This window comes from Aspergillus undulatus (genome assembly GCF_047715775.1).
Source record: "Aspergillus undulatus strain CBS 261.88 unplaced genomic scaffold BDV17scaffold_19, whole genome shotgun sequence".
NCBI lineage: Eukaryota > Fungi > Ascomycota > Eurotiomycetes > Eurotiales > Aspergillaceae > Aspergillus > Aspergillus undulatus.
This window is the reverse complement of record NW_027396623.1, coordinates 247488-260755: the sequence shown is the minus strand read 5'-3', so window position 1 is coordinate 260755 and position 13268 is coordinate 247488. Positions and strand designations below refer to the sequence as shown.

At 52.1% G+C, this 13268-nt stretch overlaps 4 protein-coding genes across 4 annotated transcripts; 1 reads left to right on the top strand and 3 right to left on the bottom strand.

Annotated features, from left to right (window-relative positions):
- Positions 1-1552: 1552 nt before the first annotated feature.
- On the bottom strand, positions 1553-3438 carry BDV17DRAFT_261312 (bZIP transcription factor). Its single transcript, XM_073757642.1, has 3 exons — positions 2795-3438; positions 2101-2744; positions 1553-2003 (listed from the first exon to the last, which is right to left on the bottom strand). The coding sequence occupies exons 1-3, from the start codon at positions 2952-2954 to the stop codon at positions 1824-1826; spliced, it is 984 nt and encodes a 327-aa protein (XP_073616429.1). The 5' UTR covers positions 2955-3438; the 3' UTR covers positions 1553-1823.
- Positions 3439-6539: 3101 nt separating this feature from the next.
- BDV17DRAFT_58578 (uncharacterized protein) lies at positions 6540-8146 on the top strand. Its single transcript, XM_073764819.1, has one exon. The coding sequence runs from the start codon at positions 6834-6836 to the stop codon at positions 7719-7721; it is 888 nt and encodes a 295-aa protein (XP_073616428.1). The 5' UTR covers positions 6540-6833; the 3' UTR covers positions 7722-8146.
- An 825-nt stretch (positions 8147-8971) lies between these two features.
- Positions 8972-9906, bottom strand: BDV17DRAFT_58729 (uncharacterized protein). Its single transcript, XM_073764820.1, has one exon. It carries the CDS (start codon positions 9736-9738, stop codon positions 9193-9195), a length of 546 nt encoding a protein of 181 aa, XP_073616427.1. The 5' UTR covers positions 9739-9906; the 3' UTR covers positions 8972-9192.
- Positions 9907-11381: 1475 nt separating this feature from the next.
- Positions 11382-12866, bottom strand: BDV17DRAFT_58566 (casein kinase II subunit beta). The gene has a single exon (XM_073764818.1). It carries the CDS (start codon positions 12523-12525, stop codon positions 11434-11436), a length of 1092 nt encoding a protein of 363 aa, XP_073616426.1. The 5' UTR covers positions 12526-12866; the 3' UTR covers positions 11382-11433.
- Positions 12867-13268: the final 402 nt, after the last annotated feature.

Sequence of the window (13268 nt, the reverse complement as noted above, 5' to 3'; positions counted from 1 at the left end):
GCCGGGGTTAGGCCTTGTCGCCGCAGATCCACACCACCTCCCCCACCCGAGGTTTCGTTGTTGTTCTTTGTGATAGCGACCGTCGTGCTTCGCAACAGCTGGTTAATCAAATAATATAGATTGATCAAGTGACTGATGGCCCCAATGGCACAGAGTAAAAATCAGTTTGGTATTAACCAATCTCGACCATCGATGTCACCTTTCATTTTGCCGGTGACTTTGTCTCGTGTCCGAGCAGTGACTCCGATTAGTGATCAGTTGATGATCCCCACGCCTGGCGCCATGGCATGGCTCAATAAGCCTTGGTCAATTGTTCTTTTGTTGGAGCCTGGCTTACTCCCGGGAACTGGGGACGGAGCTAGCACCTGCCATCGGGGTTGCTCTTCTCAGCTCAGCACCTAATTTCCACCTTGCGCAAGGAGTTCGTCTGGGAGCTTGGCCTACGTTTTTACCCTCTGCGTATGGCATTGTGGCTGTGAAAGGCCAGGAGAAAGTATTTTGCGCTCGTTCGCAAGCTCTTGCTAGAGCTAGAGTCGGCCGTACTTCATGGTTTCCCAGTTAGGCATTTGGCAGCGCCATCCTTATGCACACTCCGTATATGCACCCAGAACTGTCCCTCACTGGCACGCTTCGTATACGTCACGGCACGCCCAAGAGGCGCAGCGCTCCCCTAGGCCCTCGCAAGCAATCAGACCCCCAGCTACTTACTCCCTACTCTGTGTGGCCACGAAATTGGGGATTCTCAACATCCGAACACGAAAAGCGATTCCGATCCAACCGCCGGGGATTTGAAATCACGCAAATCCCTTCTTGAAGCTTCGACTGAAACAAATTGACGAGCTGAATACCCGAACCGGTTACGCGATTATACGAGGCGCGGCCGCCGCCGCCGCGGCGCCTTGGGATTCTTAGTGACTTGATTGCCTAGAACTAGCCCTGGGTCTAGGCTGTGATTTTCGTTAATCCACAAACTATCGCTCGGCTCTCAGTCTTGGAGTTTATGACTCTAGATGATCCAAGCGGATGGTGCCGGATCGCTGGATACGGGCAACGAGTCAATTTACCCGTGTTGCACCTCAGTCCGAATATCCAAGACACTACTGACCACGTCCCTTGACCCTTCTTCCTTTGGATAGGTAGGCAGCCGCCCGCCATGATCCGAACAAATTAAAGACTGCTCAAAGGACGGAACTCGGAGCTTAACGTCTTTTAATCCGCTGACGGAGTCGGAGTCAACAATACAGAGAGTCCCCGTCCGGCCCCAGCCCACTTCTAAGTAGATCACGGGTACTGGTAGAAGAACTAAGGAAGCAGCTGGAACACCACCATGGGCAGATTCGAATCCGCAGGTTATTTCCGAGCGACGGTTTTCAGCTCAGCTGTACGACGGACCGAGTCAAATCAGATTATCATTCAATCAATCAGAGGTGTGAGCCACGGTTGCGCGGTGTTTGGGGGCCAAAACGGTCGTAGCTTGAGTAGTAGGGTTCCGTTGGAGGGTTGCTTTGGCCCCGGCCCCCAGGTTATGGTTGTTACAGCGTAGAGTTGAGTTCACAGATAGATTATCATTGAATGAATGTTTGTAAGTAGTAAATGCTGTAGTAATTGTCTAATCGTAGCGATCAATTTCCCATACTCCATTCTTCAGGCCAAGGTAAAGTAGCAATGTAGATTACGCCGAGCTATGCATCTATCCCACCCACGTAAAAATACCGACCGGCCTGTACTATTGCACATTGTGTTGAAGCGCAATGAAACAAAACCAAAACATGTCATAATTCGTAAACCCGAGAGTCAAGGCAAGCCCCAGAAAAAATAAACAATCAAAGCAAAGAATACGCCTGCATCGAAGCACAATGATCAACCTCATCCCCAGGCGTCAAAGGGCACCCGAGACTCTGCTCAGCCGGCGTCGAGGGCGTCGACATCGACCCCCCACAATCAAAGTCCCCCTCCAAGTCCGCATCAAACTCATCGGCGTATCCATGCGAAAGGGCAGGCATCTGGCGAAATAACAAAATAATCGAATTAGCTCCTCGTGCTTTGGAACTGCGGGTATGTCGCCCTGATAGAAGGGAGGGTATGGGCATGGGTATGTACAGGAATATTGTTACTGTTCTCCGAAGAGGAGGACGAAGACGAAGTGTGGCGCGGGGGCGGGGACAGGTCGATGCCTGCCATGGACGCGTAGCTCATGTTGAAGGGGGAGATGATGTCGTCGTCGCTGGCGCCGTAGGAAGGGTACTTCTTTGCTGTGTGCTGGTGCATTACGGGCAGTAGCGAGGGGACGGGCGAGGGGTACTCGCTGGTGCTTGCGCTGTGGCTGTTGTGACTGTGGTAGGAGACGTCGCTGTAGGGACCGGATACGGAAATGGAGTGGTATTGCGGCGGATTGTGGGCGTATGAGGAGTGGGAGTAAGGGTCGAGGGAGGAGTAAGAAGGGTAAGAAAGAATAGGCGGCGGCGAGGTCGAGAGCTGTCTCGTGCTCTGGTATGAGAACATCGAGCTTGATGCTGAGCCGCGCTCGTCGGTGGAATAGCTATCGTATGAAGCGCGGTCCGTTGAAGTCGAGGCGGGGCTGCGGCTGTGGTTGTCCGAAGAGGTCCTGGATGTGCGGGTGTGCTTTGCGCGAGACTTGACGGGCAGCTTGACTGGTTCTGGCTGTTCGAGAGAGCGCTCTGGTGATTCGGATGCTGAGGCGGCGCGCTTTTCAAGGTCCTCCAGGCGGCGCTTTAGCTTCTTGCCTGTTACTGTTAGGGTATACAATTGAGACAGCTGGAGAGGTAGAACGTACGGTAATTGCGCTGAGCGATGCGATTCTGAATACGGCGCCGTTCAGCAAGGTCGGAGATCTTTGTCCAGTCCTCGTTAGGGTTGGCATTGGGACTAAAGGCACTGCTTGTGCCGTGGTTCCTTGAGCTGGTAGAGTATGAGTAGCCGCTGGAGCGATGCATGTTGTATACAGTGCGTATGGTATGAAGTATAGGATGAGAAGAGAATGGAAAAGTTTGATCTGGAGAAGAGACCAAGGCGTTTGATCCACGGGCTGAAACAGAGTATTTAACTCATCCGTGAGTAGAAGAGCTCTCAAAGCCCCGGACACCGAGTCCAGCTAGGCTACGCGATTCACAATCAGCCGTTGCGATAGTGGTGCGTGCGTGTGGATAGCGTGAATAATAAATCCAGAACAGGAAAACAAGAAAAATATATTTCACCATGTGCTAAGAGTGCAGGGCTGCGTCACTCAAATTGAGGCTGTTTTGTTGACGGAACCCCGGATGCCCGATATCACCGAGCCCTTTTACCTCCGGGCTGGGCGGGCTGTTGGCTGGAGCCTGAAGGGGGCCTGGCTGGAGGCGATGCTGCCAACTCCAGGGGCCAATTGCTATGCACATACTCAACTGGGAATATCCCACAATGAGCCCCCCCCCCCCCCCCATGCCGTGCCAGAGATTCATACGGGGAGTTATGAATTATGCTCACTGTTCCCATAGCTCTGTAGTAAAAGGGTTCTGAGGTCAAGTAAGAAAGATCATCGCTCCTTTGTTTTTGCAGTCTCCCGGATCTTGACTCTTTGTTCTTTTTTTCTTCTGGTCATTTCATTTTCTTTTTCGTGCTTGCTTTTTGGTTGGTTCCTCGGGAGTGGGCTGAAGCCTGAAGGGCGAAGGCTCAAAGTTGAAAGTAGAAACGAGTACGGCTGTACGAGAGATCCGAGTACGCCGAGAGCGAATGCGGTTAGCCTGGAATTCACACTGACAGCCTCTCGGATTCCCAGCGCGCCGTCGGGCTGTCAGTTGCTCCGTCCGTCTGGATCTCCTGCTTCCAACTTGGCAATTCGCGACGAGCGGGTCTTGTCTCGACTTTGCTGAACTGAAAGCCGAACTGAAAGTGAATTAGTCTTTTTGACTGTGACATTATTTTCAGGCAATGTCGCTTCTGTTGATCCTTCAAAAGCCACGAGCTGCATCCGCTGCATAATACGCCTTCTTCCTGCACAACGCGCGTCTCGACTATCTTCAGGGCCCAGAGTACAACTGCTGGGATTCGCCAATAATGAGATCGATAGTTGCTCAGCATACTCGATACTCCGGGTCGTGAGTCGCAGGGCGCAGCGCCGAATGAGCCCCCAATGGGACTAGCCGCCCAGTCCTCGCCTATCAACGCCTGTTCTGTCTTGTCCAGATTTATCAATTATTCGTAACGCGACGGACTCTTCCCGGCCCTGCAGCTCTGATCACGACGCTATGGTTCGTCCGACGGACTAGAGCTGGAGCTTGGCCAGTCTCCGCTAGGAAAGAAAGACCCGCCCTCTCCGGAGTTATTTCATTCCATATTGATTGCCAACTTCCCACTTCAGTAATCAAGAACTCCCGGCATATTTCAAAAGTTCAGTCAATTGCCAACTGCCAACTGCCAACGGAGTCTCCGCGCGACGACGGAAATACCTGCGGCAATTTGTCATGAAAAGCAACGCGTGCGAAACCACCTTACATGAAGAATCCGCCACTGGTCCAATCACAATCGCATCCCCTTCTCAAAATTGAGAGCAGGTGTCCCGAATGACCTTTTGCGTCAAGGATGCGGGCAGAAGAGACATGCCACAGCATACAAACGCACGGTCTCGATTTCGGCCACGTTGCACCCCCTTGATCTTGGCAACCCGGCTAAGGATAAAGATCTCACCCTCTTCAAGGTGGGTATTTTATCGCATACATGAGATCCTAGTTCCTGGTTCTGCTCCCTTTGAGTCGGGAATCTCGGGATTTGTGGTTCCCGGTCTTGGGTTGCCCGTACTATAGGTTCTGTGAAACCAATTTAATGCCCATCAAGACAACAACCTGGAAGGACTCTCAATGTGAAAACGTCAAGAGCCGGCAACACCAACAAGTTCAACAACATGGTGTATGGATCATGCATTATCAGGCCAGAGTGGAATCCCGCGCGTGGCTGACGTTGACCCCTTGACTTTTTTGGGGCCAGAATCGCTCTCAGCCCCCCTCCACAGTCTGCTCATTTTCCAAGAGGACCCTCCTTGCTTGACCCGATCTGCGGTGCCATGACATGAAACTCGTGGCTCAAGTCGTGATACATACCCGTCTGCTCTGGCTCGTGGACTCGGCAGGCTGCTATTAATACGATGGTCCGACTCGAAGCCGCCTCGTCCTTAATGGTTGAATGGTTGACCCCAGCAAGCCAATAGGTGTGTCCTACGGCGGCGGCATAGCACTATTTCCGTTATAACACCGCCAGAGACTCAATCCCTTGCACGTAGCCACGCGTCCAGCTGAGAGCCTGTCTATCCCCATGAGCCTCAGAACTTTGCAGCTGACCGTTGCCGCCACAGCGGCCGCACTCAAGAATCGCCAATTCTCGCGGGCCGCTACGCTTCGTCAACATACAGGATAGATAACTAAGGAGACGCCCACTCTGGCAGTCTGGCCGGTCAACGGACGCTAGCGGACTCCGGCAGCTAGGGCTGAAGAAACCAACTTTCGGATTGAAGCATTATTGGATATCTCGCAAGCTCCGCAGATTCCGCCGACGTCGAAGCTGGCAGCCCGCCTAAAAGGCCCTAACTTGGCCAAGGCGCAATCAGGGATTTCACGAATTGGCCAGTCATAGTCTTCACGTCATGTTGATCATGCGAGTGCAAAGCAAAATGGACGCCTGATAAGTCAAACTTGCAGGGTTGGATCATTGACTGAGACCCCAGAAAGATGCACATTTCCACGCCCTGTTTGTCGCATGTAACCCAAGCCCCGGCATGACTGGCTGCAGGCTAATTCCGGAACACGAGCGCTCTCCGACCAGATTTCCTCAAGCAATACGATACCCCTGGAAGTATTCTCCCCTATTCAAGCCAATGCTACTCGAAGAGCCGCGCGATGAGAGTGACCGCATAGGTCGGACAAACCATGCTGTCAGCAGACTCGAAGTTTTAGCAAACATTCTAGAAGCAGTAAAGGCATGATCGGTCAGATTCTAATTTGGGCGGGAAGGGCCGAGAAGTGCATTTGCCTGAATGGGAGGCTCTCGTGTGGGCGTAAGGCTTGGAAGGTGGCATTTGTGATTTGCATGTTGGACCTTGGCAGGGATGTATAAGCACAGCTGAGGATTAGCAATCACCGGACTGATTAGGTAGCCTAGTATCCAGCACGCCTTGCGACCGTCGGCTTGTGCCGCCTGGAATGTGCGAGAAGAATGGTCTGGGAATAGTCTAGAGACTGGGTACGTAGTCGTAAACATTTGGCGAAGTACAGAGGAGCAGCCTGCAAGGGATTAGGAATACCGCGTGGACGGTGGGACCTTATGTCCATGGAGATAGTTCCAGCCGAGGGGCCGGTTGCAGCTGGGATCGCAAGTCGAAACACTCTCTTGCTGACAGGGTCTTGTCATCCTGTGTTTGCCAGTGTCTGCTTCTGCTCGGAATCCTTCTCCAGCCTGCACTAAGCCCTCACAGGATCTCACCTTCCTTGGAGCTCCTGTCAACTTGCCTAGCTTTGATCTTCATTTCATTTAGATCACATATCATCACCATGATAATGGCTTTGGCCATACTGTTGAGGTACAAAGATCAAGGTTCAGCTTTGTAAAAGTTATCGCAAATGTGGACGGGAAGCCATGTTCTGCTCAGGTTAAGATTCACAGAAACCGCGCGGCTCACTAAATGCCCAGCCAGTCACCATGCTCAGGCTTCCGCTTTTCTCTCTGCTCATCTTCGTTTCCTCTTTGCATCCACTTCATCAGGATCCCTACTCATATCCTAAATGTCAAAGACCTTCCCAACATGGCTTCATTATCAGGCTTAGGAGATCTCGGCCGGCTTCCTTACGATGTCCGACACACTATATGGGAGGGAACACATGGCCAACCATGAGGAAACAACTCAACAGCCCCAGTCAACTGCGCGCTACCTGAAGCACTACAAAAGCCTTTTACTGACCAGCAAGTGCCTCTACGATGAGGCAGTCAATTTTCTGTTCAACGGGGGTGCGTTGAGCATTGATCTGAACTCCAGCGCCAGGATTCCCTTCACCTTGTTCTGCTATGGAAACCATATTCGCCAAACCAGTACTTCTGAATACCTGCAGGGCAAGGTACGGACCCCCCTTAACATGGATCCCCCCGCCCGGATCTTCTTTCCCTTGCATATACTCGATCGGATTGTGGTCAGGTTTGCCGTGTCCTCCTCGGCCGGGGTCGACGATATATTTCACATATGGAGAAATGTTGAGCTCGCGATTGAGTTGCTCAAGAGCGCTCATAGCCAGTTTTTTCGCTGTCTTACTTTCCTCTTCCCATGTCGGCATCCTGGCTATCATTCGCCTAAGCTTTGTGACGTTGACTACAAGATCTTACTACGTCTTTTTGGCGAATTGCGCCAGTCGGCAACCACCATCACATTGGTGGCTTGCCTGCTCGCCATGCACGATGCGAACCCACTTGAAGAAGCGGCTCATTGGACTTCCGCTAGAGATGCAACTGGAGAAATGACAGAGCTTGCTAGTGAACAGGACCTTCGATGCGAAATGGCAAAAGACTGGCTTGACGTTTGCCTCGCCGCTGCAACTCCTAACAAAGGCTGGAGCACCTCATTCTTGGCTCTACAACCGCTCCATCTCGAACTTATTGCGGCATGGATGAGCCAAACGTCGAGCGGCAAGTCTAAGTTCGATGAGCGTTTCTGTTGGATCTGGGCCAATTGTCGGGACATTATTTAGGAAATTGATCCTAATTCGTCACTTCTGACAAAGACACGCAACACCTCGAAGTATAGGACATGGCTTACTACCGAACAAGGGTGGAACAAGGCCTATGCTCATCACAAGGAGACTATCACAAAACTGGATGAGCTCGTCGAAGCCATCGAAGCGGCCTTGGTCAAGTGCTGGACTTGGAGGCGTCACCAAAACACCGCTTCAAAAATATCCCAACGGAGATGCTATTATCCAGCACACAGCGGCCCAAACTCTAGTTACCTTCAACGTTGATTCAGAGTCCAAGGCAAAAGATGCCCAGCATGAAGCCTTCAACGTGTGTACCGGGGTCAGCCAACGGCTAGCCTCTTTCTCGATTTTCGGCCAATCCTTCTGGAGTTCTTTTCTGTTTATCACCAGGTGTGCCCTGTGAGTGTCGGACCCGAGGCCCGACACTCCTCGAAGGATGTAGTTGACAGTCGGAGGACACTAGATGCAGCTGTGGTGCTCGTGCCTAGGTGCCAATATTGTTGGGCCATGACTTGTGTGTTTGCACAATCAAGTTGATTGGGCTGTCAAGCACACGGGTTTCTTTCATCCATGTGCATGGCAATCTTTCAAGGAATAGAACGAGCATTTCTTGCTCCAAGCATGGTTAACACTTGTCCTGGATATCCATCTCCTTCATTTGATATACTGCAACTGATATCAATGAACTGATATGGAAATGGTCGTGACAAGCTTCTGACCTCAACAAGTGTACCACCTAACCTAATATCGGGCGTTATGCGAAAGCCCCAAATCACGGAACAGAACAAAGAGACGGTTGAAACCCTGTGGCTTCCATTAAGCGCTCGAATCCGCTAACTTTAGGATGTCGGCGTCCGGCACAAACAAAGAAACAATCCTTCTCGCGTTATTCGGCGCAATCTCTGAGGCGAACCCCGGCACTAGACTGAACGAGCTTCTTATTATAACAAGCGAACAACATGACCCACCGTCGTTATTTGGAATTTCCACGCCGCTCGTGGAGGTGGTTGAGGCCGACACCATATGCTCTCTACGATGTCCGCCTCCTTCATTTAGGGCTTGGCTGCGCGTTCCATTTACCCAATTAGGTCACCACTACGTCTCACCCGACCCAAGGATATGACACTCCGGGGCAGCTAACGGTCTACATCAAAGGCGCTGATAGTAAGGATTCTAATATTCATCTCTGCGACACGCGAGGCGGCAGACTTCGGACTCTCGGAGTGCCCGTGCATAACCAGGCTAATGCTATGGAGTGTCGCATATCGCGGTTTGGGCTTCATACAGCAACCTCGTTACGCTCACTGCCCATATCTGGGTCGTCTCAAATTGACTGAACGGATTGATGGCCCAAAGACTGGTGTCGCCTCTGTTGAGAAGAGATCTGCAAGACTTTAGACCTGAGCTACTCAAGACCAATGTCCAGCCTTTTTCAAACGAGATGTTATTCCCACGCACTCTGCACTTATCTTACATTTTTTTGCTCCAGCCCTGAACAGAGATCATCCATTCGAACAGTCTCGCCACGCAGATCTTTTGATCTACAAAGCAGTCCTTTCGTATAGTATACGAATGATATAGACCTCAAGTCCTCCGTTGTCCCATTCAGCTTTCTAATCCAGGCATAGCAATCACAATGATTGGCAGTGCCCAGCGCTCCGCTCATACTAGAAGGCGCCCACGAAGCAGTAGACAAACCGGATCCTTCGAGTAACCGCCTAGCCCAGTCTGAAAGTCTCAAATTCCAAGACCGCAAGTCCAGTACGTAGTCTACGTCGCACCGCAATAACCCAGAAAAAGTAAATGGACACTTCACTGGAATCCGGAGCGTCTGGAATTGACCTGGCGGCGTCCGCCAACCACATTGCAAGGTCTGCAATTGCATACGCAGCGTAGCGTAGCACGACAGACAGTAAAGCCCAACATTCAGCCCCCGCCCCAAGCCAACTTCAGCCGCGATATGCAATATTGCACATAACATGACCCAATGCAATACACAAAGTATACACATTTACGTAGCGCAGTGCTCCGCCTCTATTTCCAGCCTTCAGCATTCAGCCCCAAGCCAGCCCGGTGCAGCCCGAATCGGTATCATCTCGCATCGCACCCGGAGCTCGGATTCGAATGGTATTGGATGCTCAGTATTGGCGCGGAGCCACTCCGGTCGTTGGCTGCTTCTGGCTGAACTGGTCTGGCTGAACTGGGTAGATGGGTTTGACGGCGCGTTCAGCCTTACGAGGAGATAGAATTCGCTAAAGTAGGCTATTGGCCTCTTCCGGTCCTTTTCTGTAAGCTGTGACCTAGGGATGGCTCGCTGACTCGTTGCTCTTGGGTTGAAGTGGGGGAATGGGGGTGTGGTGCGTAAACCGAAGCACGACCACTGATGTGGCACCTGCACCTGCAGCAGGACTCGAGGCGGGTGGTGATACCAGACTTAGCATCAAGGTGCGCCTGTCTTCCCCACTGTACCGCCATACTGCCACGCATCCATCCATGGCTATTTGGAATAGAAGTTGCACACGACATACGACGCATACCCTGCAACCCTGCAACCCAGAAAAATGGTCATTCGGCGCCCCGGCGGACACAGCGCGGGCGCGGAGGCGGAAGACGAGGTGGAGGCTTGCACTGAGGCTCTCTCGGCTACGCACTGTACTACCACAACAACAGCAACTCTAACAATGCTGCACGACCCGAAAGCACCCTATAGATCACGGGACAGGCCAAAAAGCAGAAGCACCTGCGGAATGAGGCGTCCTGCCTTGTCCGTCCGTCCTTGTCCGTGTGTGCGTAATTGCGTGCGGCTGTAAATATGACAACGTAGTGGCGTACAATCACATCACTATCACATATCCAACTGTATGGATGTGTTGGCTGTAGCTCTGTATCTGGAGTGCTTGTCTGTAGTATTACCATCCTACTGCACTGCATCCTGAACCCCAATAGATCCTATACGCTTGATAGGAACGGAGTCCAACGGAATATAACTCGAGGCTAAAAGGGAATTTAGCACAACGTAGTCGTCCCCCTAACCCAACTCATAATCCAGACCCTCCCAGCTGTTGGAGTTATGGCCAGTGCAGTGCATTCGTAACCCCGTATCGTATGACTCGGGGGCACTGCAGGTGCGGTAACATAACAGTTAGGTGATTAGGTGATTAGGCGTCCTGCGGGGAGGCTCTGAGGGGGGCTATAATTATCTTGCATGAAACAGTCGGATGGTCTCTAAGTAGCTAGAGAGTTGGAGGTTAGTTGGGGCTGTCCTGCCCGTCCTAGACGAGGCGAGACGAGAATGGATCATGTCTGGATACCATCCGTAGAATCACGGCAATTTTTCGTAGTGTTTGATGGCTGGTATACTCGGAGCCCTGGAGGGATTCATGATGACGAAGATGCTTGTTTAAGCCAATCGTGAAACCGTGGCTTTGTTTGGTAGGGCTAGAGGCAGAGAAGAAATGTCCGAGGCGGTTGATGGCATCTTATCTGGATCTACTTGTGTTTTATGTGCTTACCGACTGATTGATAAGCCCGTGCTTAAAATATATTGTAAATTTTGACGAAGACGCCTGGATGCAGATTGAAAACACAAGAAACAGGAGCTAAAAACAAGTATGAACATGAGACTTCATTGAACAGAGACTGTATTGATATAGACCACAGAAACCGTATGTTGACATAGCGTAGCAACAGAAATTAGGAAAGCAAATCAACCCTCCACGCCGTTTATGTTCATTTGATCAGGGTTATAACGCCGCCGTCGCATCGGAGCCTTTTTCCGCCGCGCAATAGCCGCGTCCGCGTCCTGTGCATTATCCCCTCCCATCTCTGCGTCGCCGTCCCCGTCGTAGGCAAGTTGCAATCGCTCGTGATGACCCATCTCGTCCAAGTCCCACGCGTTGCTGGGCTTCATCCGCAGCCATCTCATGCGCGGACCGGACCTTGATCGCTCGGAAACTCGGAAGCCGTAGATCTTGGAGTCGTAAACCTTGCCTTTTCCTAGGCCTGGGCAGAAGTTTGCTGTTCGTGTGCCGTTGAGCTCTATCGGCTGTGGGGGAAGGTCGGTTTCGGTGTCGGTTGAGGCTTGGTTGCTGGTACCTCCGGAAGTTGTTGTTGTAGTTGTGACGGATGAGCGTGTGGGTGATAAAGTTGAGGGCACTGTATCAAAGCGAGGTGCAATTTCCAGGTCGGGGAATGTCATGAAGAACAAGCAGCCAAAGGTGGTGCCGAAAAAGGCACCATCGACCGACTGGAACCGGCTGTTCGGCGGCGTATACAGATCCTGGCAGCTCGGGCAGAAGAGCTTCACGGTCTCTTGCCCTGGCGTGTCGGAGCGACCCACAGGGAGCACCTTGCACCCACCGCAGTTTACTCGAGGACAGAATCCGAAATGCTGCATCTCGTACTTTTCCAACATTTGCTGAATACCAGGTCGTGAAGTGATGTACCGTTGGTGGATCAACCCGTAGAGGAGCTCTGCGGAGCTCTCGATAACGCTCAAATCGCTCGCGACTCGGGCGTGTCTCCGTTCCCTTCGATAACCGGGCGGTCTCTCATCACCTAGCAGCTCATCCTCGTCTTCTTCCTCTTCCTCTTCTTCCTCATCGTCCTCATCCTCTTCCGGTTCCACATCCAGGATCATCTCCAAAGCCTCCTTGTACATTGGGACCTGCGACTGCAGCCCTGTCAGGTTAAAGTCATCCTCGATAAAGTCCTCCGAGACCTCGGCGAAAAACTCATGCCCCATCAGCTGACAAAACGACGAGATCCACGACTCCGGGGCGCCATCGGACGACGACATATCGAACGAGTCGGACGGGACGGTTGAGGACGGCGTTGATTCAGACAGTTGACTCAGATCCAGCCTATCGAGGCCGTCGGCCAACGCCGAGCCTACTTCTCTCGACACGGTGCTAGGATGTAATTAGAGACAGAGATAGACAAATCAAGCCGAGCAATGCTTCGTAAAAGGCCGGGAGACCAACAATCAGTTGCCACGACCTCGCACTCCAGGATCTCCTTACCCTAGCCGATGCAGGGAGGATTTAGTATCCGAGAGCAGAGAGAGACCGTTGTAGAAGAGCGGAGATAGCGAATGCGGACAGGTTTGATGTGGTCAGACAAGTGATGGTAACCTCCTGATAAGCCGAGGGGTCATGTCAATGTGCGGGACCGCTGCGGATTGTTGTGCGATGAGCGAGCGTTGACGCGATGGGCTTCAACCCCACTATGTGCCCTCGAGCCGAGTCTCACAGTCGCAAAGCGGTACAGACAGGATTGCAGAGGTCAAGCTCTTTCAATCTCCAGTATCCAACGAAGAAACAAGATAGAAGGCGTTGAGGGGTGAATTTTTCTTTGCGGTTGGTGAGGCGATCGACCGACGGAGGTTGACGGACCTCCGAATTAGCCTCGTGGGGCGGTGGGCAGCGTTTACTGTGGAATCAACGCGGACACCTCATCCGGACAACTGAAAGAGTCGCAAGTTACGGAGGAGACGATATCAGAGGGCCATTTTGTGTATTGTTGGATGGTGATTGAAGAGCT

Bases quoted from the DNA above. Each gene is read 5' to 3' on its own strand.
- BDV17DRAFT_58578 (XM_073764819.1), top strand. From the start codon at position 6,834: ATGTCCGACACACTATATGGGAGGGAACACATGGCCAACCATGAGGAA.
- BDV17DRAFT_261312 (XM_073757642.1), bottom strand. From the start codon at position 2,954: ATGCATCGCTCCAGCGGCTACTCATACTCTACCAGCTCAAGGAACCAC. The intron at 2,745-2,794 runs GTACGTTCTACC...TAACAGTAACAG, and splicing joins CATCGCTCAGCGCAATTACC to GCAAGAAGCTAAAGCGCCGC. The intron at 2,004-2,100 runs GTACATACCCAT...TTATTTCGCCAG, and splicing joins AGAACAGTAACAATATTCCT to ATGCCTGCCCTTTCGCATGG.
- BDV17DRAFT_58729 (XM_073764820.1), bottom strand. From the start codon at position 9,738: ATGTGTATACTTTGTGTATTGCATTGGGTCATGTTATGTGCAATATTG.
- BDV17DRAFT_58566 (XM_073764818.1), bottom strand. From the start codon at position 12,525: ATGTCGTCGTCCGATGGCGCCCCGGAGTCGTGGATCTCGTCGTTTTGT.